At 42.6% G+C, this 26727-nt stretch overlaps 1 protein-coding gene across 4 annotated transcripts in view; it reads right to left on the bottom strand.

Moving 5' to 3' along the window:
* The window catches only part of ABHD2 (abhydrolase domain containing 2, acylglycerol lipase), a 42063-nt gene that overhangs the window by 7222 nt on the left and 8114 nt on the right, over positions 1–26727 (bottom strand). For all 4 annotated transcript variants that reach the window (XM_076347935.1, XM_076347936.1, XM_076347939.1 and 1 more), the window contains exons 2-10: positions 24334–24420; positions 23259–23459; positions 13068–13243; positions 11333–11500; positions 8288–8471; positions 4517–4609; positions 2711–2824; positions 1371–1440; positions 404–488 (exon numbers count right to left, since the gene is read on the bottom strand). In XM_076347935.1, coding sequence (XP_076204050.1) covers positions 404–488; positions 1371–1440; positions 2711–2824; positions 4517–4609; positions 8288–8471; positions 11333–11500; positions 13068–13243; positions 23259–23452 — 1084 coding nt within the window. In that variant the 5' untranslated portion in view covers positions 23453–23459; positions 24334–24420. The remainder of the gene's footprint in view (positions 1–403; positions 489–1370; positions 1441–2710; positions 2825–4516; positions 4610–8287; positions 8472–11332; positions 11501–13067; positions 13244–23258; positions 23460–24333; positions 24421–26727) is intronic.

Raw genomic sequence — 26727 nt, forward strand, 5'->3', positions numbered from 1 at the left:
CAGCTATGCATGTGCCCCCCAGCTCTTCATCAGCAAAGGGGGCTGTTCATCTGTACCTGATCAAGACTATCACTATAATAACCCACCTTTCTACTAAATCTCAGTGAGGAATGAAGACATGAAGAATAATTTTTCCATTCAAGAATGTAATCTGAATGTAACCTGCTGGCTATCAACACAAGCCAAAACAGCAGAAGGTGCCTGAAAGGACTCGAGTTCTTCCTGCTCAAGGTTAGCCTTGTTAGTTCTAGCAACTGATGATTTAAAGAGGCTTAGTACACCTCCCACAGGATTACAGATGTAAGGAGGCAAGTCAAGCTGCTTTGAAATCATGGATCATGATGTGATAAGGAAGCTGCAGGTACACAAATATGCACAGCTGGAACATACTGCTTCAACATACCTGAAAGAGCTCTTGGAATTGATAGAAGACTCTCATGCACAAGAGGGTCATCAGCAGCATTAACCAACAGAAGAGGAACACAGATCTGCATCAAGAAACATGGCAGAAAAGGAAAAAACACACACAGTAAGGGGTTGGTATTTAAGCTTCAGTCTACCAAGTGTAAAAGCATCTTAGCTTAACTCAATTAACACATCTTATTTCAGAATTGCCCTGTATCTGGAGAAGCATCAGAAAAGCAGAAAGGGTCAATATTTAAGGCTGGTGGCTTTTCACCAACGGAGTACTTTGCAGCACTTGATTTTATTTTTTTTTTTCAACTCAATTGTATGAAAGGGGCAGGGGTGCATCAGAGCAAACACAGATTGAGTCACAGATCTTCCCCATTCTCAGAATTCAAACAGCTACACCCATTTTTGCTCTGTATTGCTTTGCACATCAGGCAGCTAGTGCCAGCTCTGTTATGGACACCTTGGTTAAAGTCCAGGAAACTCCCTTGGAACACCTCCATCCTCTGGCTCAGTGGATCAAGGAGGAATTAATCTTCCAGTCCCACTTCTGCAAAAAACTTTGGTTTGCTAAGCATCTGCCTGCCAGATAGCATCCTGAGTCTCTTCCACAGTATCTAGTAAGTCTTTCTTCCTCGAAACTGCAGCCTCTATGCCACCACCCATTTCCCACCTTATCCTCATACACTCAGAGCGGTTCAACTGAATGCATGGCTTTATCTAGATTCACTTGGGTGCTACTACCTGTCAGAGTTAAAGCTCTTAAGAGCCCAGAGCATTTAGCCCCAGTATTAGAGCTAGCGAGAACTGAAATCCCACTCCAGTATACTGTGTCTGATTATTTTTGAAAATCCCAGCTAAGACAGCTGTGTCTAAGCATTAACAACAGCAACCGCAGTGCGTTTTCTCTCCAATAGGAAAATGAAGGTACAAGAGCAGTCTCTATTGCAAGAGCTTACCCTGTGCAAGTAATGCAGGCAGCTTTCTTCTTCATAGTATTCCTTCAGGGAACTGTAGCCATGGAACTTCCTGAAATAGAGAAGACCGTCATTGAAATCATCTGCTTCTAGTACCCATGTGATTCTTACTTTCAAGTGAGGACATATATGCAGAGATGGGAATGATGCCTTGATTTTCATGGACAATGCTTTTTTTTTTTACCCAGTGTCTCTGCAAAACTCACCTTTGGCAGCACATGCCTTTATGCTTTCTGTGCTTACTCAAATATTGTGATAGCACGGGCAAGTTAAACATGCAAGTTGAAGCCTAGCAGTCTTCAGCACATTTCTTTTGAAGTATCCCATTTCACTTAAGTAATTATACATATGGAAGAAAAAAGTTGTTACGATCTTGTTCATCTTTACCTGAAAGTCTCTTCAAATACAAAACCACCACAGTTTATGAACCTCAGACATACTGGACAAAAGGGCCTGCCTACAAGCCACCCAGAATTCACTGTGGTTCCAGTTCTTTGCCAAATCCTTAGCTCTCCATCCCAAACCGAGAATTCAGTAAACCTATGCTCAAGTGCTTTTTTTTTTTCCTGACATGAGACACATAGCTGTTGGCCCAAACTAGAAAGGCCTCAGGGATGAGGGACAAGTAGGGAGATTTCCCTAGGAATGGCTTTTAAAAAGCAGCCAGCAATACTCCCAGCCTGCCAAAAGTGTTACAGCTGTATAGCCAACAGTTTACAGCTTCATTTTGGAAAGGTGTCAATGCCTGATACGGAAGATGCCATGGTACGAACGCTGCCACTGAAGAAAGTGCTATGTTATTTTCAAGGACACGGGCAGTAACAGGCTACTGCTTAATAAAGCAGAGAGCTTAACTTAGGTGTTAGTATGACAAGTAAAAAAGGTTGTATCATCTCAGCCAACCCTAATGTTTATTGAGAAGGCAGGAGTGGGTTTTGGGGGGAAGGTTTGTTTCAAAATTCAAGCAGGGCTAAGGACATTCATTAACAGTTCTGAGCTGCTTTCCACATTCTGCACTTTTTCTTTTGCTAGAGCTTGTGGCAGAGCTGGCCTCCTCCTACGTTATTGAAGGCTGCAGGTTCAGATTTACTGATAAATAAATGCCTCCTGGATGATTTTACAGAAGCTGTGACTGTCAATAGTAAGTTGTTTTTTTTTCTGGTAAGTTTTATTCAATGTGAAGGCAAGGAAGAATTTCTGAGGTTGTCAGCACTGTATTTCAGCAGATTCCTACAGGCACAGCAAGGGGCATGCAAGAGCAACGCTTGAAAGAGAAGGTACTTTCAGAGATCTACGTAGGATCAGAGAATCACCCTTCGTACCTCATAACGTTATCATCAATCTGCATAAGGGATGTTGCTGTATAGAGTTTGCTCAGATCAGCATCTGACAGGCTTTGTGGCTTCTTCATGTTGTTATCTCCAAAAAGAGCTTGCCTGAAAGAGTAACATCAAGAAAAACATCCAAATAACAACCAGGGCAGCAAAGCCATGACCTGTTCAAGGACAACTAAGTTTACCAAGTCTGACAAGATAAGAAGTGTGCTACATATACATGAAGCTTTCTTGGGAACAAGCACAGCTTATTTGTCCACCTCTCTTTGCAGCAAGGCATAGCAGAAACCCTAGCAGCCTCTTTATAGAAAAAAAAGTTTTCCCGTTATACTGAAAAACTGCGTGAGGGGCCTCTAAAAGGAATCTTCCCAGAACAGACAGCGCTAAGGGTATTTGCAACAGAGGCTGGGTTAGAGGGAGGGTCCTTTGGCTTCAGACCAAAGGTGTGGGTGGCTCGGGTGAGAGCACTAGCAGTCCTGGGCATAGCATCTCCTTCATCATCTGGTCCTAAAGTCTCCCCAGCACAGATATTATGTTAGCTCACACAGCAGAAATTACTTGGGGCATTACCTTAGCAGAAAACTATTTACTATGGACACTTGTCATAATTAGTTATTGCCCTCAGGAGAGGATGTGTTTCTTTACCAGAACAAACTGCTCCCCTAACAAATAGAACAAAAGCCACAAGTTGGAAAGGGGTTTTTATTCCCTTTCAGAGGCAGCTGCAGGGCAGAGTAGGAGGGAAGCTAGGTTTGATTTGGGGGAGCTGCCTTAGAGCACAAGTGATTATCGAAAAAAGTTTACTTAACACACTTGCCTTCAAGCCAGCACTGGCTTTTTCTGGGTTACAAATTTAAGTATCTTTTAATGGGGACTTACCTAACTTCACATGTTAAATTTGGTCAAGTTGTCTAAATATTTGTCAATCTTGAATGAATTATGTGGATCATCCTACATGTCAGCTGCCCTAATTCCTTCCACAAGTGTTTTATACTGCACAGGGGTGTAAACAATGAACCAAAAGTTTGCAAGTGACACATGTTCTTAATTGGAATGGGTCTTAGATATTCCCCTCCTTTTCCCTCGAGTCAGGCAACTTCAAATGTACACAGATGAGGTACTTACACATTTATTGCCCTAGAAAGAAATACCCAGAGAACTTCTGATGGAGGAAGCAACATTGAGCATTTCACCTATTTAACAAACACGTTCTTTTGACATGTGAGAGCCACAGATCACAACAGCAGCACAGGGATCCTACAAGTACACTTGCACTCCAGGAAGAGCAACGCTAAGTATTTTGCTGGCTACATGCTCTTTCTAGAGGAACAGCTAGAAGCCAGACCTACAGTTTGACTTATTTGATAAGCAGCAGCCCCATACAGCAGATCTTGAAGATTAATCCTACCTCAGGTAGGTGGCAGAACATGAGGATCCTTGAATAGGGAATTCTTTGGCTAGAAATGAAACAGATGCAGAATACTCCACTTTGAAGTCTAATTTCAGTGTTTTCCTGTGTGCATCTTGTTTATTCATTAAGCAAGTCTCCTCGGAAGGCAAAAAGACAACAAAGCCTGCTTTCTTCTAACAAGATCAAAGCTTATTTGTATATTTTTATGGTATATGAATGAGATTGACATGGGCTCCCCTTCTCTGTTGGTTCATCTAGAGACCACCAAGCAAGGAACTGGCGCATAATCTTTCAGGAGTCCTATTTTAAAGGACCAAGAAGACAAATCCAATATAACAATTGACCCAATCAATACTATCAGTGTAAGTGATGTACTGCAGTACCTGTGAGAAAGGATGATCTTCTTCATGTTGTCCGCCATGAGGAAGTTATAAAATCTTCTACATTGATCCCATTGCATGAAGGTTTCCTGTGCCCTACAAAAAACACAGTGCAGAACAACCAAAGCTGTTAATGGAGATCTTGAAAGATCAGATTAATACACTGTAACATCCTATGGCAGCCTAGAGGCTATGTAAACAAATCTCCAGGCCTTCCCTGCCACGGCTTAACCTTTTCCAGGAAATGACTTCCACTTCGATGAAGTTTGGTAGTATCAGAAAACAAATCTGCAGTCTCATTTTGCACAATGCAATTAGCTGTTTTGATCAGAGCATTTAAGAGCCACCAATCAAGATCTGCAACACTGACAAGAGGATTTTAGTATCCTTTTACATAAGTTGAATTAGGTAATTTACCTAATGGGACTACCAAGGAAAGGACTAAAACATGTTGCTGAACAAAGTGTTGTCTATTGTGTATATTAGCTCTGCAGAGGAAATAATTTGTGCAGATGTTTCCAATATGTACAGGGACTATTATTGTTTTAGCTTCATTGGCAGGAGCTGTAGGAGTAAATACTCGTTGCAGCTGCAAGTGGCATCTGAGTTGAAGTCTTCACCTATTCTCAAAGCAGAATAACACTTCACAGCTTATCTGTTGTTAAAACAGAATTAAAGTCATCCAGACTTTGTGAGCCCTGCCAGCTTTGCTATGCAGGGTCATGGGCAGGTTATAGCTTTACTCTTAGCAGGGTTTGCTGTTACTGAGGAAACACACTATCATTTACTGAGCAACCTAAGAATGCTGGGAGCAGTTTCAGCTACTGAAGTACTCCGACCACTTAAACATTAACATACCATGAGAACTACAGCGGATTTAGCATGACCTCCCAAGCCATAACCTGCAAGTCCCCTACCGGAGCAAAAACAAGCTATGTTTTCTTGTAGTAAGCCACACTGGAGTATGGAATTTTTTTAAAAAGCTTCCTTATCTTTTTGTCTAGCCAGACTACACCTACCATATTTATGCCAGGGCAGGGGAATGAAGGAAGACAGGAAGATGCACATTTCTTTCTTCCCAAAAGATTTTCCAAGCAAGCCTTTTAAGTTATTACAAGACATTTGAAGTTAAAGCTACTACATTTCCCTGCAGTTCCTGTGGTGTACAGTAGTACTCCTAATACAAAGAGCTGCAAGCACTGAAAAAAGGCAGCTTCCGGTATTTTGAGGACTGCACAAATTTCAAAGCTGAGGACTCTCCCCACAGCCTGTAGCTATGGTGAAGATGCATTCCACAAGATCAAGAAGCAGAATCAAGCCTGTGCAGGCAGAGATTAAGGAATAAGGAGACGTGTCCCTGTTTAGCCTCAGGGAACAAATTCCCCAGACTCTGTGTTAATTCATTAAACTAAGAGCCTCATATTCTTCTGGCAGATCCTAGTATTGCTGCTACTTTATGATGCCCATCTATGGGACTCATGCTTAATGCTCTGGAAAGGCTTTCATATTCCAGATTCCTGCTTTGCCTTGCTCACCACCACTTCTTTCCTTCAATTCCTATACTTATTTGGGGGACAAAGGCTGTACAAGCTAATAAAAAAAAAAAGAAAATGGAATTGTAAACTAACTGGTCACGTCTACCTGGGTAATCCACTTTCATGTAGCCCAGAGGGATGAGGCCAGTTATTTTAACCTACCAGACCAAGCCCAGGAAGGCTAAGGCTTAACCATTCCACCTGGAGGTGCTTTGTACCTCCTCCCTCCCACTTCTGTAACCAGGGGCACAAGGCCCTCCCTATCCTGTCTTTTGCTTGGTAGATATTTACTGATGTTGCTTTCCCCTAGCTCTTCAGCTGATTAGCATTTAAAACAGAAGTAGATGTTAGGTAGGGAGACAAGATCTGAAAAGCCTTCCTCTGATTGCCCAGTAATGCACAGCAGATGTTTTGTGACTGGAGATTTGCTAGTAGATGTTTACCCAGCAGGTGGAGTCCAGAGCTCAATAATCCACACAACCCACTGAAGACTTGCATTAAAGTCAGACAAGCAGCTGTTATTTTTCCACATGACTATCCAAGTGCAATATGGTTAAACAGGTTGTCCTTGCCCTGCTATTCTACCAGTACATCATGACATACTACTACAGAAATCGGCTTCGGGAACAGCGTTACTCACATCATCATTTTGGAGACCAGAAATACAGTGTTGCATAACCGCAGAAGATGAACCAAGTGGACCGCAGCCAGATGTAATCCTCACAAACCCTGTCTGATGGCTGCAATTGAGGAGCTGGCTTCAAAAGGATGCTCTGTGCTCCATGCCAGAACCCCAAGACAATTAAGAACATTTTACTTGAAACAAAACAGAAAAACTGTTTCTGAAAGCATCTGTTCAGATTTTAAGGGTGGGAACTCATGGGGACCTAGTAGTAGATTACACATTCTTTTAGCAGTAGTCACATCTGATCTCAAAAGGGATTAGGTATGCTGGAATATTACTGAAGTGCATGTCAAGCTTTCAGTCACATCTTAATGCTTCCAGAAAAGCTTCTTACTTTCACCTGTAAAAGCTTAACTCATAAAAGGTGTCTTCAGACTGCTGACTATCAGACTGGTCCCTGTACAGGCAAAGCATCAGCAGCACCAAGAGAGCTCCAGCTACCATGACCAGGCTGGGAGGCCAAATTCCATAGCAAGCCCCTCACAGGGCTGCCATAGTTTCACCATTTTTTATCTGCCCAAAGGATCTTGACCCAAATACCCTAGTCTCAAACAGCCCCTTTTGCCTTTCAAATAGTCTCAGGTCTCAAAAGTGCAGTTAAATTACTGTAAAGACAGCTACACCTTAGTAGTTGTCCATATGTACACAGTAAAAACTGAAAGCAGTAGCTTAGCCAGTTACACTGCTTTAATCTTCATTAACTGTGCATACATGGAAAATTACTGCACATTAGTTGAGCCACCAGTTTTCAAGCAGCAGTGCTGTACCCAGATCCTCCATAAGTAAATGCAAGTGTTAGCACTAGGTGGAGCCGTTACAGCTCTCGAAGTGCTACAGCCTTGGCTTCCAGACAGGGAACCACAGGTTAACATTTTAGGCAGACTTTAGGGCTATAAGCCTTCTCCTTCCCACCTTCCAAATTGTGTAACAGTTGCAAATGCCTCTTCATCTCCTCATCAGCCCACAGCACTGTTTCAGTGATACACACTAAGAGGGGAGCATGGACTGACAGCGTATGAGCTGTGTGTCTCTTTCCAGTCTCCCTAGGTAAGATCTGCCAGATGAAACTGCACACTGAAGCCAGAAAAGCTATTATGAATCAACGAATCCTTCTCAGGAAGTGATGAGAAAGTGTAAACTATTTCTCACAAACCTGGCATCATCTCAGCAGTCTGTTGTGCTGCCCAGCCTGCCTGGTTAATTACACCAGGACTGCACGGGGAATGCCTCTTCTTAGGACGCATGGCAATTCTGCCATGACACTGAGTTAGGCCAGCTCACTCACACAGACCAGAAGCTGCCAGCATGTACCTGTCCAGGTACAGAAAACTTATTTGCATTGTTGACAGAAAGCTTATTTGTGCTGCAAAATCAAAGCAGCTTTGGCTGCTCCTTCAGGAGGGCAGCATCCCACACACCGCGGCCTGTCAGATGGGTTCAATGCAAGAGAAGCAACACGCTCTTCACCTTGCCCTTCCACACGCATCCTTGCCAAAGATCTGCCCCCTGCTGCACCCCCAGAAAAGACCGTCATGGAGAAGTCTCTAGACGTACCTCAGTGCGCTGTACCCCTGGCACACGCTGACGCAGCACAGGACTCGCTCCTGGTTGGCCTGGCTCTCTCCCAGGTATTTGCACACAATGTTTCCGCCCAGGCTGAAGCCCACAACAACCAGCTGGGTCTGAGGGTAGGTCTTCTTGATGTAATTAACCATGGCACCAAATTCCCAGGTGCAACCTAAAAACAAGGACAAAGTCAAGAATCATCTAACATACCTAGATTCCCACTTCAAGCTTCAGTTGCATGCTTTAAGTTCAGCTCCTTACCCTTTCTGACTTTTCAATAACCTCAAGGTTTTAAGAGCTCTGATTCGCACATGTGTTCATGTATCTGTTTTACGAGTCCTGTGGACCTTAGCTCATGTCTAATTCTGACAGAGTGCCAAAGTAAGATGAAATTAACTTGCTGAAAAATCATGGCAACAGCTAATCTGACAATCCCAACTCTTCTTTCTAAAGCAGCTTAAAAAGCAGAGTCCAACAACTCTGGCCTTGACATTACTATCTAAGAACAGTGCACGTCATTACCTTCCTTAGGCAGTTTGCCACTTCTGAACTTAAGTGGGGTGTCTGGAAGGCAGCTTGCTCCTTTGCTTTTAGCAAGGCTGCCATGGACCCTTAAATCCATGCTGATGCAGGGAGGTGATGGAAATGCAGAGTTGGCTTGTCAGGACAGAGCTCAGTGGACTGTTGCAGAGCCTGACTACGCAGGTGTTCTCTGGAATCAGAAGGAAGGGTTTAAGCAGAGGCAGCTAGCCCTTCTTAACCACTGAAGAGGAAACGATACTGCAGCTTCCTAGAAGATGTATGGTTATCCCCTCTTCAAGAGAAGAGGTAAGTGCCTCTATACAGATCTGTTCTGCTCTCAGCTAACACCCACTTGCATCCCACAGGCTGCAGGCACTGAGGGATCCAGCCTCTGGCAGTACTAGGGTCCTCAGATTGTTTGACAGACTTGAAGGCCTCCACATGTGCAACATCTGAGTACCTACAGCTGTTTCTCCTGCCTTTGAGTTTGGGAAAAGGAAACATGAAGAGAAGCAGCTGCAAAACCGATGGCATTAGTACACTGGTATCATCAGCCTATGCACTTTGTTAACCTTCCCATTGGATTTAAGACTGCAAACCACACAGGAGACACCACATGAACAACAGAAATAAAACTCCAGTGTTTATTCCTGTCTAGAGTCAGAATCTCAGCTCTATCCTGTGGAACTTGTCCAGGAAGATAATCCTAAGAGTTGGGATTCTACCCTGTGTCAAACTAACAGTGCTCCACTGTGTCCCCACCCCAACTGTAACATCCTTGCTAGACATCAGACACAGGTTTTGGCTAGCTCTGGAGTAGACCGAGCACCAGGGTTTGTGTTTACTTCAGTGAAACAGCAGGCTTCTGGCTGAGCATTTCAGCAGGGCTTGGGCACTTCCTTGTGAACATTCTTAGTGAGCAATTTTCCTCAAGATGACAAATGCTGCATTGCTCTAGTTTCCTCTGGAAGAAGCCAGCAGTCAAAAGACTTTAGTGTTTGACCTTCATGATTTGAGGGCAGCCGGCAACTATTTCAGAAATCCAAAACTAGAATAGCAACAGGTCAAGCTTGATGCACTGAACCCTCCAGCCTTTACATCTGAAACTTAGGCTACTTGCTCCTCAACAAATATGTCAGGAATCCAGCAAAAGCTGGGAGGACACTAGGATATTTGGGCTGGAGGCAGAGTAAAGTCTGCTCATGGTCTTGCTGGCACTCCACTTAACAAGCAACTGCCAAGTGATTTACTGTCTTAAAGGAAGTGCTTCCTGCCCTTTCCAAGGCTATAAAAGACTCAGAAAGGTATGTCTCGAGAGATGCACTACAGAATAACTCCCTAAGGTCTAAAGCAAAGCTCCATGAAGAAAGCTCTCAACTTTTATCAAAAAAGCAAATGCTTTAAGGAGGCCAAGCTTAGTTTCCAAGACATGGTAGGCTTGAAGCCATTAACAGCCTAGGTCCTCAATACAAATTGAGGTACTTTGTATTCCTGAAGTGTTTTCCACTGAGGAGTAGATTTAGTAACTATAAAACAGGCAACAAGAGCATTACAGCCTATTTGCCTGCCAGACCCAGAATCACAAAGCACAATATTTCTATCTTGTTAACTCAACTGTTCAAGATAAACATTCAAACTATTAATCTAAACTTAGCAGTAAGTATCTTAGTTATCTTTAAAAAAAGAAAAAAGAAACCTAACACCAGTCTGGTAAACCCACAGTTGACTCCTGACATAATGTACCTATAGATGTTTGCAGTAAAGAGGGACATGAGGGCTCAAGAGAACCCAGGAACAAGCGGATGAGGTCACAGGCAAGAAGGCCACATTCTAGAGAGATCATGTTACTCACTAGCAGGGCAGTTAAGAATAGCTGGAGTCACCCTTAACAGTTCCAAATCCTCTATTCGTTTTAATTTCTAGGTTAAGAAAGATTTCCTTATACTCAAGGTGAAAGCACAAAATCATGGCCGTTAAGCACTACCACTTCCGTAGCTTTACTGTCATACTGTAGAATTGTTGCTGTTCCTTGACATTTGTGTTACATCCAGGGACCAATCCTCACGTGTCCCTCCTAGGATAGAAATGTACTTTCTGGATAGGCTGGTACAAACTCCGCTCATATTACATTTTACAAAGCCTCAGAAGTAGCGTTTATCCTTCAGAGCCAGGTTTGTTTCACATTCCACTAAACTGACATTTCAGCATCTCTAAAGTCATTTGAGCAGTCTTAGTAGCCACAAGAGCTTTTTTCAAAAGTCTTCTTTTCAGAAGACTGCCTCCTTGATGAGGATACACATGTAAGAGCTGGGAGAAGAGACAAGGAAGAGTGAATCCCAGTATTAGCCTCCCCTCCTCCTCACATGTAAGTTCAGTTTATTTCCCAAGAAACAGTACAAAATTATTATCCTTATTCAGATATGGCAGTTGTGTTATGCTGAAGGAGGCTGATCAAGCCCTAGAAATTCCACAAGCTTGAAAGTAAGTCCCCAGTTGCCATAAAGTACCTACCGTATGTGAACATTCGCGGAGAAGTGAGCTCAATATTTGGTAGGGCTCCCAAGTGATTCAGGACAGCACATCTGTACCCATTTTTTTGCGCATAGTCAACAAAAGTGCGGATATACTGCTTTTCACTGTGGTTAGCAATCCCAGGGCAGATTACCATCGTGACATCCTCTGTGCACAGAAAGAGAGGGAAGTTAAGTAAATGTCACTTCATGCAAATTAAGAGATTCAGAAGGTTTCCATTTCAGATCCGTGGGAAACCATCTACAAGAAGCAAGCTAAAAATCCTACTAGTCTGCCAAAAATCCAGTATTGGACAGGAGACTAGTGGCTCTAGTGCTACAGATGTGAAAGCGTAATTCATGTTACAGGAGATGAACAGTTTTCTAACTTCAGGGAAAGCTACCCAAACAGTTCTGCAGGCACTGCCTAGAGACCAAGAGTAAATTCTTCTCTTTGAAGGATGTTTTTGACATTACACATGTTCTGCCTTCTGACAGGCTGTTGTGACTGCTAAGTGTGTGGAAGCTCTGGAGCCCACTGCCCGTTCATGCACTGAGTAGACTGGCTATGCTATTTTCCCCCTCATTTCCCTTCCAGAGTTGGGTGTAACACAGATCTTCAAAATGAGCTTTGCTAAGTACAGACATTCTGATTGGCTGACATTAGCCATCATCTGCTTTGTGGCTAATCTAATGATATTTGATCTGCTGACACTATTCACTAGTTTAACAAGATATCATTTAATCAACTAAGGAAGTATTGTAATTCAAGTAAGCACAGCAAATTACATTCAGAATTAGCTAATTCGAAGCGAATATGCTGTCAGACTCTTACATGCAAAGCTCCACTTAGCAGCTCTAGCCACTGAATTTTTGCCTCTTTGGGAAAGCATGCTCAGATTCTTTTCAGTGATAAAGATAACAGTAACTGTTCTAGTGCAGCATTATACCATGAGGACCTCAACACTGACAGTTAAGAAGAGAACTCTGCTTTTTCTGAAGGCCAAATGGGAGTCATGGGCTTACAATGAAATCAGCTACTGCAGGGGTAAATTGTACTTAAGTCAAGCCACAGTAACTCAGTTTTAAGTGTTGCTGTTACTAGCAATAACAGTGAGTTTGAAAGATGACATTCACTCTGAATATACATAATGTTGGAAGGAATCACCATGATTTTCTACTTTTTCATGGAGTTCTCTTCATTTCTGGACTCCTTCATATCCTGTGCACACGGAGTTTGTTTTCATGCAGATCTTGAAACACCTATTGTTAGTAAAGACTACCAAGAGTCTGTTTCTAAGGGGGAGATAAAGTCTAGGTTCTTTTCCATACACACCAGGCTATGAAGAACCTCATGCAGCTAGTCTCTGTTCTATGATCCCACAGCCTTAATGGGCAAAGGGCACTCCAAACAAGGCTTACCACCAGATTCTCTTTGCCAGCCTCTCACACGAATCACAGGTTATGGAACATTTCTTCTGTTCTTTAACTCCCCACCTCTTGCCACAAAGAGTTAATTAGTCTAGTAGGGTCTCTCCTGCTGTCTGAGACATAGGTATACAGCAAGATGGCCTCAGAGCCTCCGCACATTGGTTAGTATTGCTTAGCAGCCCCCTTCCATCACCAGAATTAACATCTACCCTTTCTGCTAAATCAAGTAGCAGTGTCCTAATCCATGTCCCAGAGCACAGAATTAAGGTTAGCAGCTATATGCAGCCAGCAGCTGTTTGACTGACCTCCAATGCAGTGCTCCGACTGCGGGTCAAAGAGATCAAAGGTGGCTGTTGCTCCATCTGACATCGTGAGGTACTTGCGAAGTCCATATGGATGCGGTGATCTCACTCTCCCCATTTTTCCATAAAGGGCAGTTTGGATATGTCCACTCTTTCCCCAGATCAGGGGTGGAATGTACCTGAAAGAGGCAGTAATTTAATGGCGTATCCCTGCTGTGTTAACAAGCCTTTGAGAACACATAAGCACTCCCATAACAAATCCCCCCCTCACTACCAAATATAGTATCAAATATGAAATTGTTTTTGCTGTGACTGAACTGGCAGCACTGATCTTTGCAGCCTTACACAAGAAGAGAGACTGATATGCTCTCAAAGCTGACAAATCAGCACTGATAGCAGCAGAAGCCAAAATCCAGACATTCCTCTATATCGAAACATTACATGCACAAATGCTTCTCACCAAATACACAGAGGCCTTGTGCCTCAGTGAGATTGGGACAGCATGTTGCTAGCCAACCAAACTGACCTTCAAAACCTGTAAAATGTTGTAAATCTGTTTTAATTGAAACACTGAAGCCTGCTGGGTTGAGCCACATGAACTTGCGTAAGCGCTTGACTGTACAAGCCAGTGGCAGAAGCGACAGGATTGACAGCAAGTTCTAGAAGACCAAAAGCCCCAAGACTTGATGGTTGGGATGATTTTACACAGAACTGCTTTTCTCAGTTAAGTGAAAAGCACGGTACAGGGGGATTTTTCCTCTCAAGCAGAGTCAGGTAAAGCTGGGACAGTTTTAAAAGGACCTGTCATAATTGGCCAACCCAGCTCCACTGAATAGTAAATCCTTTTCAATATGAGGGGGGACTCTACCAGTTACATTTGTTTATCAAGGGCATATTAAAACTAGATGACAAAGCAGACTGTCTTTCTTTTCCTGGCTTACTGGCCCTCAAAAAAGACATGGGGAAAACACAGCTACTAGCTGAAAGGGGTTAAAGGCTTAGTTATCAGTTTTGTTGGTACAAGCAGAGCTGCAAGTGGTTTAATAGGAGACGTACTGTTGCCCACGTGGTGGTGGTGGGGCAGTCACCTGGCCACTCTGCAAAGGACAGACTAAGCCAATGCCTTGAAAAAGATAGTTACATCGGTTCTCAACAGGAAAGCATGAATGATTTATTTGTTTAGGAGAATAGCAGTCCCAGGGGACATGCTTCCAGTTAAGGAGCTGTGGTCCCTGCTACACAGAGCAGGGTACCCAGAAGAAGCTTGAGAGCTGCTGACACCACCTTGGATCCTGCGAAATTAGCAACTCCCTCCCCATCTTGGTTTTTTTGGGCTTCCTGCAATTATTCCCTTTACTGCTTGAGACCATATAAAGCAGCCTATTCTTTCACGTTTTCCTCTGTTCACAGAGAACTAGGCAGCTCAGGGCTCGGATTTACTACTTAAGCCCATAATCCACTAGAATGCGACAGAAACCTTGCCTCCTTTGCACTCTGACACTACCTACTCACACAGCTGGACCTTCTTCCCCATGCCAGCTCTTATGTGTTGTATCTGCAACTCCCCATTCCCCCTATGCACTCCTCAAAAAAAAAGCCTCCTATAAAAATAAGATCTAGGCTTGTTTAACAAGACAAGAGCAGCAGTACACTTTCTCCCTGTTCTCTTTCCTCATCCATGAGGGCGGCTTCTTACAGACAGCACAACACAGTAGCTCATTGTACAGTTTCACTCAGTTTTTGCAAGTGTAATTCCCAGAGACCCAAAATAGATTCCTGTAGAAGTAGATACCACTTCAATAAAAGCTACAAAAGCTGCCAACTGATGCTTGTAACCTTGTAAATTGGCCCTCAGTGCATCTTGAATTTGATCACTCAACTATAAAGCTTTTCAAAGAATCTGCATGAGGCTAGTAGCACTATCTGTCTTTTATCAGCCCAGTATCTTTGCACTGGGAGATATGCACTACAGGTGGGTCTTGCCAGGCACAATGTGCAGCACGCCAGCTGTGCACAGATTCCCAGCAGTGATGGGGACTGTACAAGCTCATCCTCTGCAATTGCTGGTAGAGATGGAAAGTAGTCATCGGATTCATTCTCACAATTCAAAGTAAATATCCATCAGGATAGTGCAGTCAACGTAAACGAGGCTGCACAAGAACTACAGATGGTTCTGCTCAAGTCACATACAGCTCGCTGCAGAAGGCTTTGAACAGCAACTACAACGCCAAATGGAAAAGACGCTGCTCTTCTAGCATAAGAAAAAGCAGCTAACTTCACCCCAGTCATTTACTTTACGACCAGTTCAGGTCAGTAGCCATACCCCACACTAAACAGTGCTTGACTTGGCTTTTTGTCTTCTTTCACAGAAGTCCTTTGCAGATGGATTTTGCTAGCATTTTTTTTTTTTTTTTTGAGAAGAGCTGTCAAATACAACCTATAATAAGAATTTGCAGCTCTTTTAGGAGATTCAGACGTCAACATTGTTGCATGGTTTCTCATCCTAGGTTAAGCACATGCATTGGAAAGTTTTGGTGATTCTGCTCCTATACAGCGCTTTTCAAATCAAAGATTATCCCAGGTAAAACCTTAAGTCTTACCCCATAGGGCTAACAGGAAAGCAATTTCTCCAGCTACAACAGCCAAGTTCTACAGCTGTGACTGATTACTGCTACCACCTTGATGAAAAAAAATCAAGGATCTCTGCAAGCACCAATCCTTTCCTCATGTTTAGCTACAGTTCAGCTTCCAGCTGTAAGTTACAGTCATCCAGTGGAATAGATGCAGCAGCTGCAGCAGCACATACCACAGGATGCTGTCAGAAAGGAAATTAGAAGAGTCTTCAAAGCCTCACCACTACCGCTGGAGTTTAAATGAAGACAAATGGCTTCAAGCATACTGCTTACCAAGAGCATACTACTTACCACATCCTGCCTCCTCAAATCACAGCTGGTTTCTTTGGGGAAAAAACCTCAAACCTGCCTTCAAATAACCCAACTAGAAGTTACCTGAAGTACTGATCTTCAATAAGTCAAACCTTTACACTGCTTTTACATAGGCAAACAGCACATGCAGTTTCACTGAGATGTTCTTCATTAAAGGAAAGACTAAAACCAAGGCAGGAATCCCCGTAACTCCATCTGTAATGATGGACAAATGCTACCTATGGGTTCCACATTTCCATCCGAAGGCTAAAACTGTGTGAAGTCCTATGGACAAGGGTGCATTCACTGCTTGCTCCTTTCAGAGTGCACAAGCTAGTGTTTCTGAGCACCCTATGGACCAAGCAAGTAAAATGCTTAGCTTATCTTTTACATTAACTCCAGCCAGTTGTTTAAGCATCGCACTGCCTGCAGCAAAGATGTGCTAGTGTTAGTCACTCTGCATGTAACTACACTCTTCTAGATAAATATTCAAAGGTCAAGTTCCAGCATGAATAATATGCTTAGGACAGTACTCTGATGCAGAGATTTGTTACTCCCACTTAGTCATACTTAAGCATGTTAAGTATATTTCTGCAGTTTGCACTTAAAAATAAAGCTCTGAAATACATGCAAGTGTTAGAGCAGCAGCTTGTTATCTCACCTATCTTTTCTTTTACTACTGCCCATCAGCCTTTAAGCAATAGGCTTATGGTGAGATAGATATCCTAAAATCCCTTAAGTATCCAGGCTCCAGGAGACTGAACATCACAAGACTTCAAAAGGTAAGGGGAAAGAAGTTGCCCAGATTGTACAGATCTTGCATAATCAGTGAAAACTGAGACAGATTAAAACTCATCTTACCAGACTGATGCAAAAGCAAGCAGCTGTTAAAGATATTAGACTTTAATTTACCAAGACAAGTTGCCAATCTAACCCTACTACAAAGCCTTATAAAACCTTGACATTAACAAAGTGATGCCTCTGTATCACTGCATTCCAGTAAAAGCTGTCCTCAGCTGATGGCCAAGTTTGACTTTGCAAAGCATCCTTATAATCTATAGCAGAATTGGGCACGTGACCTGTCTGTCAGACTATTTGTTGACCCTACATTTTGGCAATGGACAAATCTGTTTTTGAAAGTCTTCCTATGAGTGACTTCTATCTACATTTTTGAGATAAAGTCTACAAGAACTTCCAAGACCAAGTACTGAGCATAATAGTGCAAGACTGTACAGGACTGAAGGACAAGACATCTTTTTATCCAGGGTTTGTGTGGACTTTCAGCTTGCTTTTACTAAAACCATACAAAGATGAGGGCATAGAAAGAACACATCAGTCACGAAGGTGCATACTACCACACTGGTAAGGCAAAAAACTAGCCAGGAATTATGCAAGAGTCCTCACCCTTTGAAAGTGCAGATCAGATAAACTAAATTTTATTTAAGCCATATTATGTGGAAAACAATTCCAGAGACATTTTCATACTCAATCCAGCTGAAAACCTAACTATCCAGTGCTGATAGCAATAGCTAGCACAGATTGTTTTGCAATGAAGCCAACAGTCCTCACGGCAAACAGCTGAAAAGAGACGCTCCTCTGGAACAATCATCCTGCAGGCAGAAGAACATGTACTGAGTCTATTTTTCTTACAGCTTACCTTAACAAAACAAGCTTAGCAGGGTGTGACACATGGAAAACATGAGCTAGATATCATGCAGACTGAGCAACTAAGTAGTATCCAGTTTAAGGAGCATTCAAGCATTGCTCTTTAGATTTTATGCTAAAGCTATCACTACTGCTAAATTTAACCATGTGTTCCAAACAAGGACCCCTCACTCATAAAAGCAGGTGGCTTCCCTCTGGCATTGATATTAAGTAGAAACAGGGAAAGTGTTCAAGGACATGACAGACTTCAACCTCTCTATAATGCCTGCTATAAACGAAAGTGGTTTTGAAAAGCGTTGTAGTGTAGAGATTATCCCAGTACAGCAAGTTTCACTGTATGGAGATGATTCACTATGCATTCCCTCTGTGTGCCCTGTTCCAGCAAAGCTGTTCACAGATGTACAAGAGCCCAGGCACAGACACCATGTCTATAAGCAGTGTTTCCAATGTTCTGCAATAGCGGTTTAGAGATGACAGGAGCTGAGCAGCCAGCTGGGTGGTGAACAGCAGTCAGGAAGACCTCTTGCCAAAGAGGTATATGCATGTCTACACAAGGACAAGGATGATGTACCACAAAAGCACAGACAAGCAAGTACTGATAATATAGGAGATCCGAAGGCAAAGTTGTGTTGTACTGGAAATAAAAATCTCAGTTTCTGTGAAACAAAAATGGCTTCCCAGTTTGCTCCAGACCCAGAGGCTTTCAACTGACTCATTTCCCTGTTTTGATTTGGTCAGCTGCAATAGATATCAGGCACTCTGAGTAAAGACATATTTGAGGCAGTTAGTTATGGCTTCCAGTAGCCAGTCCTGTAACAGGATTCTGCAACAGAAGGCAGACAGGAGAACAGGTCTGGGGATGCCAGTTACTTATTATGGAAGCTGACTTATATGGCACAAGTACAGAGTTCATCATTCTTAACCGGCTAAGTGAATTCACAGCCACTTTCATAAATCTGCTCACAAATGCTCATGTTTTAGCTCCAAATGCTGTGCTTCAGCTGTGCAACGCAGCCCCACATCTTGATAGGTGGCTGTCCACAACAGTGCTAGAGAACAAGAGAATTCCTAAGTGTTTCACATTCTCCTAGCATTTTAATATTAAAAACAATTCCAACATGTGATTGTAGATTAAGTTTTAGTGGCTCTCAGGCAGATTATGATTTTAGAGCACGTACATCACCCAGTATGCAGGAATTTAGGAAAGCAGCAGCTGTATAAGCAGCTCACACAAAGCACATGAAAACTGTGCTATTTTTATTTGCAAGCATCAGCATTCAGGTCCTCAAAGATCTGAAGTGGAAGTTCAGCAACAGGCTTATTTCTGGAGCATTACTTCATTTCATCTGAGGAGATTAACACTTTAAACGTTAACTCTTACATCAGCTTTGATGTGCTGTAGTACATTGGATACTGATGGCAAGAAAGCAGAGAGCCTACAATTTGTCCATGTCAGGGGACACCCTGAGAACTGCCACCTGCATTACAACAGGCAACAGGTTATTTTTCCCCCCTTACAGAGCAGTTTGGAGGTATTTAAAGGATGCTTTACAAGTCAAACCTTGTTTGAACCTTGTCCCTTATTTGATGCTAGGGAATGCAATTTGAATTCCAATCAAGAAAGCTCATCTAAAAGTCCGTGGGGTTCAACCCACTCCCCCTCAAATATGTAGAAAGCAGCTTTTTCTGAACAGTCCAGCTGAGCTGATGCAATGTGATGAAGACACAGCAAATACATAACAGCAAAGTTTTAAAGCAGCTTACAGAGCTTCCATGTCCCCTGAACCTCTGAAAAAGAAACTAACATAAGTGGAGAAGTAGTTTTTGCTGCCCACAGAAACTGCATGAAGTCAGAACTACTTAAAAGTACAGGCTGGCCTCCTCTGTTAAACCACCTCCTTCCCAATTTAGGCAGCTTTTATTTAGCAAAGTGCCTATCACACCCCCCCCTCAATCTTCAGTGACTACAAGAAGCATTCTAGTCAAAACAGGGCACAAGTGTTACAGCACATCTTCCTTGCTGATGAGAGCTGGAGAATGCAAGGCTGCTGCCAATGCCACAGCAGAGCACCTAGCAAGGACATAGACCCCCCCGGAGGCTGCTTCTCTCCCTAAGGTCAGTGCTTCAACTTACCAATAGGGAGCTGCCATTCTTCTCTACCTCTCAACACATTCACCTGCCAAAGCTTCAGGAGTAACACTGTTCTTCTAATTTATTATTCTCCTGGAAGCATTCCTCCCAGGGTAAAACACTAAGGAGTTGACAGGAATCAAACACTGTTTGCTATTACATGGAGGAAAAGAACATTGAAAAGCTTGAAGCCAGCTTTTCTGACTACTTGTCTCCTTGCATCTAGGAGAAAAGCAGTGACAGTGCAAAAGAGTCTTCTGGTACCAGGCAGCCTGCTTCTCCAGTATAGGTTACTGTGCAAACAAAGGATGAGAAGGATCTAGGCTGGATCTTTGATAGTGTTTACTAACAGGCTTGACAGTCATTTGCCTCAACCTTTGAGGAGCTTGCCTTTATTAATGATAAAAGTGTGAAGACAGCAAGGATCATTATTTTCGATAAGGATGACACTTGTGCCACGCCTCTACAGGAATAAATACACACACACACTTGGTGGTAGAAGAAATTGGGAACAGCCAAAAAATCTCTAGCCCAGTACAGCAAGCACTGGCCAAATTTGTTCTCATGAATCAAAGAGCCAATGCTGCATTTCTAGAGGAATAATAGCGCAGATGGCAGCCTTTCTGTAGCAATTTGAAAGACAGGAAAAGGAGACAGCTGCACCCAGGGGTTAGGCCCGAGTGCTCAAGGGCACCAATAGCTGTGCTGATTTGCAAGAGCTTCCATGCAAGAAGCAGTTCTTTGAATGAAAGAGGGTCTGATTATGCTACTCCACTTCGTAAGCCAAAGTACAGAGCTGGACAGGGGTAGAGGAAGGGAAAAAGAGGGAAGAAAACATGAGCTCTAGGAAGACAGAGTCTATTGCTTACCAGTGTTTGATCGATATGTAGAAAGCTTCTAGCGGTTTAGAGAATTGTAAAAAGCAGTACTAACATCTGCAAGTACAAGGTACCTGGCATGCAGCCATCTTGGGCAGTTTTACTATCCAAAGTTCTTAAATTATTCATCCACCACCACTTGGCTTGCTGAATGACACTACGGTTATAACGTACTGAATAAGGCCATAGGTGAGGATGGTGCCACGAAGGGGAAAAAATTCTAAAAGTGTTTTTTCCAAGTATTTTGAATAGCTGCACAGATAGAATAACTTCACTTATTTCTGCTTTCTCCCTGCCACCCTGTTTTTTCCAGCAATACCCTCGCCCCTTCCTCCCTTAAGCATAAGGGAGCTGAAGAAACCAGGTCTGAAAGCCAGGTCACAGCTGTACAGAAGAACTGGTCTTATAACAGATCTTACAACAAACCCAGTACTGATATAACAGAAGGGATTGCTGGGCTACTTATTTTGCTTTCACAGTAGAATTTGAAAAGAGCTGCTTAATCAGCTTTCCCAACACTCTGAATAATTATCAAGTAATCAAAGCCTTACAAGATTTTTCAGTGGAGCATGGCATGAGCTGTTTCCACATAGCTTTTTGCTAATTAGTCCTACAAACTATTTCATGCATAATTGCAGGAATTTAAATATATTTGTTCCCCTTTAGTCTCCAGGTGACTTTCATGCCTGAAGACAGGATTTCTTTGAATTTTTTTTTTAAATTTCTGTATTTAAAAAAGTCTGTGATATCAATAGAATAGCAAAAAAAATCACACATACATCATCTTACAGAGTTGTCTTTCCTGTAAGCCCTTTCAACCCCCAACAGCAATTATATTCCTGTCTCCCATAACACAGGTATCCAGGTAACAAGACTGAACAACTACCTATGACACACGTTGTTCTAGTTTGTTTCAGCTCAGTTTGTTTACTGGGGTCACACAAGCCTTTGAGGCAATGTTCTGCCTAAGAACCTTGTGTTGGAAATCACTGCTACAGTTTTCAGAGAAGTTGGCAAGCCTGAGCTCTAAGGTGATCCAGAGAAAGCAAACAACCTGAGATTGCACACTATTAACACAACACCAGGGTTCTGCAAGCAGCTCTTCACTCCTGCAATTAATGCACAACAGACGTACTGCAATTTTTAGATATGTTCTGCGTTTTCACTCCTTTAGGAATGCTTTGTTCTCCAAGTGAAGGTCCAAAACATGCCTCTAATACAGTAGTGCTAGGAGCTCGTGCCATGAGAACAGAGCCGAAAGAGGAGTAAAACAGACTCTGAATTAGCTTACAATCTGTTTCCAAAGATTAGCCTGATACTAATGTGTCTTCAAGACTGATAATCAGCACAGCTTCATGCTTGCTCTTTTGGTGACTACGGACATGTCAATCTGGAGTGCCAACACTGAGATGACAAGTGTCTAAGATACACTAAGGAGGTTCTAGTTACCTGGTATTTTTTAGGGAAGCAACTGCTTTGCAGTTAAGGCACTAGCCATAATCAAGAATCCAATTTCAGCGCTCAGCTTCAACACATGCTTATGTTACTACCAAACTCAGAGTGCATCAAGGAACCCTCTTTGGGCTGGATAATACTTTGTTTCCTCTAAGACTTTATGGATCCTATGGCCTAAGATCTTGCACCTTATGTAATCAAGGCACCTAGCACAGCACTGCTAAAAGCCTCTCATCACCCCTAGAATGACTATCATTAAGTCAGCTTGACTTTTGAGACCCAAAAGGAAGGTTCATGCAGCTGCACTCAGTGCTGACTAGACAACTGATGTATTTAGGGCTTCTAAATAGGACTTGCAAGTTTTCAAAGTGATTGCAGAAGAGAAATACTGTAATCAAAGTCCTTGTACCTCCAAAGCCTCACAAAATTGTACTAAATGCTTCACATTATTGGTGAAGGCAAGGGCAGCTGCACTGATTCTGGAGGTCCTACAATGGAAGGTCAAGGATCAGCCTGCTCTCAAATACACAGTTGACATAAGGTCAATTTGAAAGGGGATTCAACAAGCTTAGAGCTGGCCAGTATGTCATTACTTTATTAAACTAGTTGTGATGATGTGCTCTATCCAGTAATAAATTTCATTAGTCTTCAATCAACTTAAGGCACTTCAAATAAGAGTAGGCACTTTTAAACTAATAGACATCCCTGTATTCATTATAAGCACACAGACACGCCATGAAAACGTTTCCTTCCTGTGAGCCCTGGCAGATTTCTTCCCTAATAGAAAGGGGAGTACATGAACAGGAATAAGTGCTGACTGCATCCATCTCTCCCCCATTTCCAGAGACAATGGGCTATATAGTACTGGTATAGTACAATATCAGCATACAGCTACTATACAGAGAGGCAGGGATGACTATTTCCATACATCCATGGAAAGCCCTGCACAATAAGGCTTGATCCTAAACACAGGTACCTGGGACACTAACAATAATGAAATGCTTGACTTGGAACAGGTTTATTTTACGAAGAGAAGACCCTGACATTCATTTGCACCCAGGTTTAAGAAACACACTATGCAGACGAAGTGCAGCTCTTCTCCCTATAACACAGGTCAATGTGGAAAAAATATACTACTTACTCTTTGGTCAAAAGTGGGCAGGATTTGAGTAGAAAGCGGGCCAAAGCAGAGTCCTGGTAAATGAGTTCAGGAGGGGCAGTTGGGCTTTTTAAATTCAAGCAGCGAACAATAACATACAGAACAGCAGCAACTGCAGCTAGCTTTACCCCATCAAACACCGCCGGCAGCTCAGGGGTTTCCAACATTGCACTCATTTTGAGCCTGGAGATAAAAAACAATATTAAAGCTTTTTGCAATATACTGTTGGATAGGAATATCAGTTGCCATGTTAAATATAAGACTGTGCTAACCAACTAAATTTTCAGTTAACACTGCTACAAAAATCCTACCATATCAACTCAGACTAGCAACTTTTAAGATGAAAGGAAGTTTATTTTGTACTGCTCTAAACACCCTGACCACCACAAGAAATAGAAACTGGATGATCAGTTGGGAAGGAGATTTATTCCTAATCAGTGCTGCACTAGAATTGCAACAGTGTCTCAGGTGTCAAACCCTACAGTCTACAGCCAGTCAATACTTTCAGGATCTTGGCCAAGACTATCCGGCTCAAATAGCAGCTGAGTGAAAAGCCAGGCTATAAAAGCACATCAGCAGCTTTAGATGTGTGTTTCTTCCCAGGCATACAAGCCAGGCTCAAAAAGGAGAACTTGAAAGAACTACTGTGTTAGCTCCTCAGCCTGAATTTTGCAACTCCATGAGAATACTGGTACTAACTCTTGCATGTATTTAAGGTGGTCACTTTATGTACCAGTGAGTTCAGCATTTCTTTTAATTCACTGTAGTTCTGCAGCTGAAGCAGGATTAGATTAATATCTAGTCTTTCAAGGGCTTCAGAGTAAAGGAAGTGGGGCAGGAGAGAGAATTAAAAAAATCCACAATATAACAATATCCTTCTAGCTTGAAATCAAATTCTTAAACTGAGCCAGCTTCTTTTGAACATATGGTTCAAATGGCTGGCTGCAGTTATTACAGGGACATTTCATGCATGTTGAAAGGGCAGGTTTTTCCCTGGGTTGTTCCTCAGCCACATGGGTAACCCAAGTAAGATAGTAACTGACAAGTCAAGTCTTACCAACGTCACTTTTTCTTCAAACTAGAAGTAATTGCCAGTCCTCAGTAGAATTGCCACCGTCTGGATCCACGTACTACCTGAGTTACCCTGTGAGGGGAGGAAAAGCAAATTGATTATTACTGATAAGGCTGCGTCTCTCAGCTGGAAGGGAAAAGCAGAAATTTATACAGAGGTCCCATTGTAGACACTGCAATTGATTTGTCTATTCAGTCATAACCACTTCAACTCTGATCCATCTGCATCAAACCTCTTGCCTATGGACAGATTCCAGACTAGATCAGTAGCCTACAGCATACTAATTCATCTGCAGTATGCAAATACACCTTCATGAGCAGAGATAGACAGAAAGCAATAACGAAAACCAGTGCAACTTCAGACGAAAGCCAAGCTATGAACTTCCAGAAGACCACACAGTTACCATCTTTGCAAGACAGTGACATTGTCCCCAGTTACAAAAGCTACTCAAATCCCTTTGTATTTGAAAGACTAGAAGTAACAGGCTACTGTTCTCAACTTTGTGCAATTTCTACACTGTTACTGAAGTGTGAAGCCAGTCTGAAAGAAGTTTCCTGCTACTTTTACTCAGGCTTAGCAAGGCAGCTCACTCCTACAGATAGAAGCTTGTAAACAGTCTGCTTGTTCCCACACTTGCTTTTTTGAGACATTACAACATATCACACTTTAACAAGATGGTGAGAGCCACCAGGAGGCTCAGATACAGCCACCTAATCATCACTAGTGCACACGCACCAACACTTGTTACAAGAACTTGATGATGCCAATGAAAAGAGAGAGCTTTCAGCCTGTAACTATAAAAATGTAAGCGATATTTACAATTAGAACTGGATTCCTACAGGTACAACAAACCAATGGGGAATCGGAGCTTGCAGGAAAAAGCTCCAGAACCATCTGCTCTCTACCACAGCTGCTGCTTCCAACTCGGAAAATACACCAACAGTACAGGCCATACCAAAGCCTTACTCTTCTTCCTAGCAGGAAGGCAAAACCTCAGAAGTACTTTCCGTACTCAGTGCAGCTACACCAAAATCCCTTGGAGGAAAACAAGTCTGACATCAGCTATTGATTAACAGCATGCTGGAAAGCTGCAAGTTTCTGCCACCATAACAGTCTGCATTGCAGGAGAACAGAGGGCAAGGAAAGCGACGACATTTAATACTGGACAACTCTGAAGCTTTTATTTTCCAATTCTGAGCTTCACAGTAGAAGGGAGCGAGGAGTGGGCTACAAAAAGCCATTTATTCTTCTAATCAGAAGATTACATTGGCATCACGTGTCTCAACGAAGAGTTCAAGTATGACATTCAGCTGTAGTATGTTACCTCACTTCCATACTTAGACTTTCAAACAACACTACCACCATCTGCATAGGAGACAACAGGCAAACTACAGCAATGGCTTCTCCAGAGAAGGTACAATCAGCAGAAGAGTGGATTGAGTTCCTGAACAATCACTGACTCAAGGACAGATGCTTCAGCAAGTCTTCCCCAGCTAAAACTCCCAGAAGTTCTATTGGCATCATCTTAACTCAGTAGAGACACTGATACAAAAGTCACCTAAGACCTTCCTGCCACCTGGATTTTAAGCTAGTTTGCTGTTTACAGCTTTCACAGCATTAGTGAATTTGTTAAATAAAACTGGGCATGATTAGTCATTAGCATTTTGTACTAGTGACTCAGTATAACTGATCCAACTAAGCTGTATCTCCCTGAGAGTCTTCTCTCCCACATAATCTTCAGATTACAAACATACCACATCTTTTTTGATACTTCTATACCCAGTTTTTGCCTGCTGCTACCTTAAAAAAGCAGACTAGCTTGGAGTTACTTTTCTGAAAAATCAGCTGTTGGTAGGCAGGATTATACTTTGACACTTGTGAACTAGTATTTTTCCCCTCTTAGACAGTCTAAATACACAGTCACTGAACATACACATCACAAACATGTGCTAGAGGTTCATGTATTTGTCAGGATCTTTATCTAAAAGCTCAGATCAGTCTGTGTACAGCTATCACAAAACTGGCACTGCTATTGCAGTTGCACAGCTGTCTGCAGTGATTAACTAAGCAATGATCTAGTCCAAGACAACTAGATTGGTAAACTCCATGCCCTATGGATCCAGCTGTGGCACTTCAGGTACTTTGAGAGTCTGGTATTTCTGAAGACCTAAACAGACCTGTCTCAGCCAGGGCAGATTTGCAGGGTCTGAGCCAGAGCACCCCGCTCTAAAGTTTTAAAGGGTTTAGCTTACTGAAATGGATTTGAGAGCTCTGCCTCTAATCACATAGGACAAATGCCTTGCTATTTACAAGCAGGGATGAGGTCACCTTGTTTCTGTTTTGTTAAACCCTTTTTGCATTGACCCAATAAACTTGTCT

The sequence above is a fragment of the Aptenodytes patagonicus genome, chromosome 10, assembly GCF_965638725.1.
Source record: "Aptenodytes patagonicus chromosome 10, bAptPat1.pri.cur, whole genome shotgun sequence".
In the NCBI taxonomy this organism is placed as follows: Eukaryota; Metazoa; Chordata; class Aves; order Sphenisciformes; family Spheniscidae; genus Aptenodytes; species Aptenodytes patagonicus.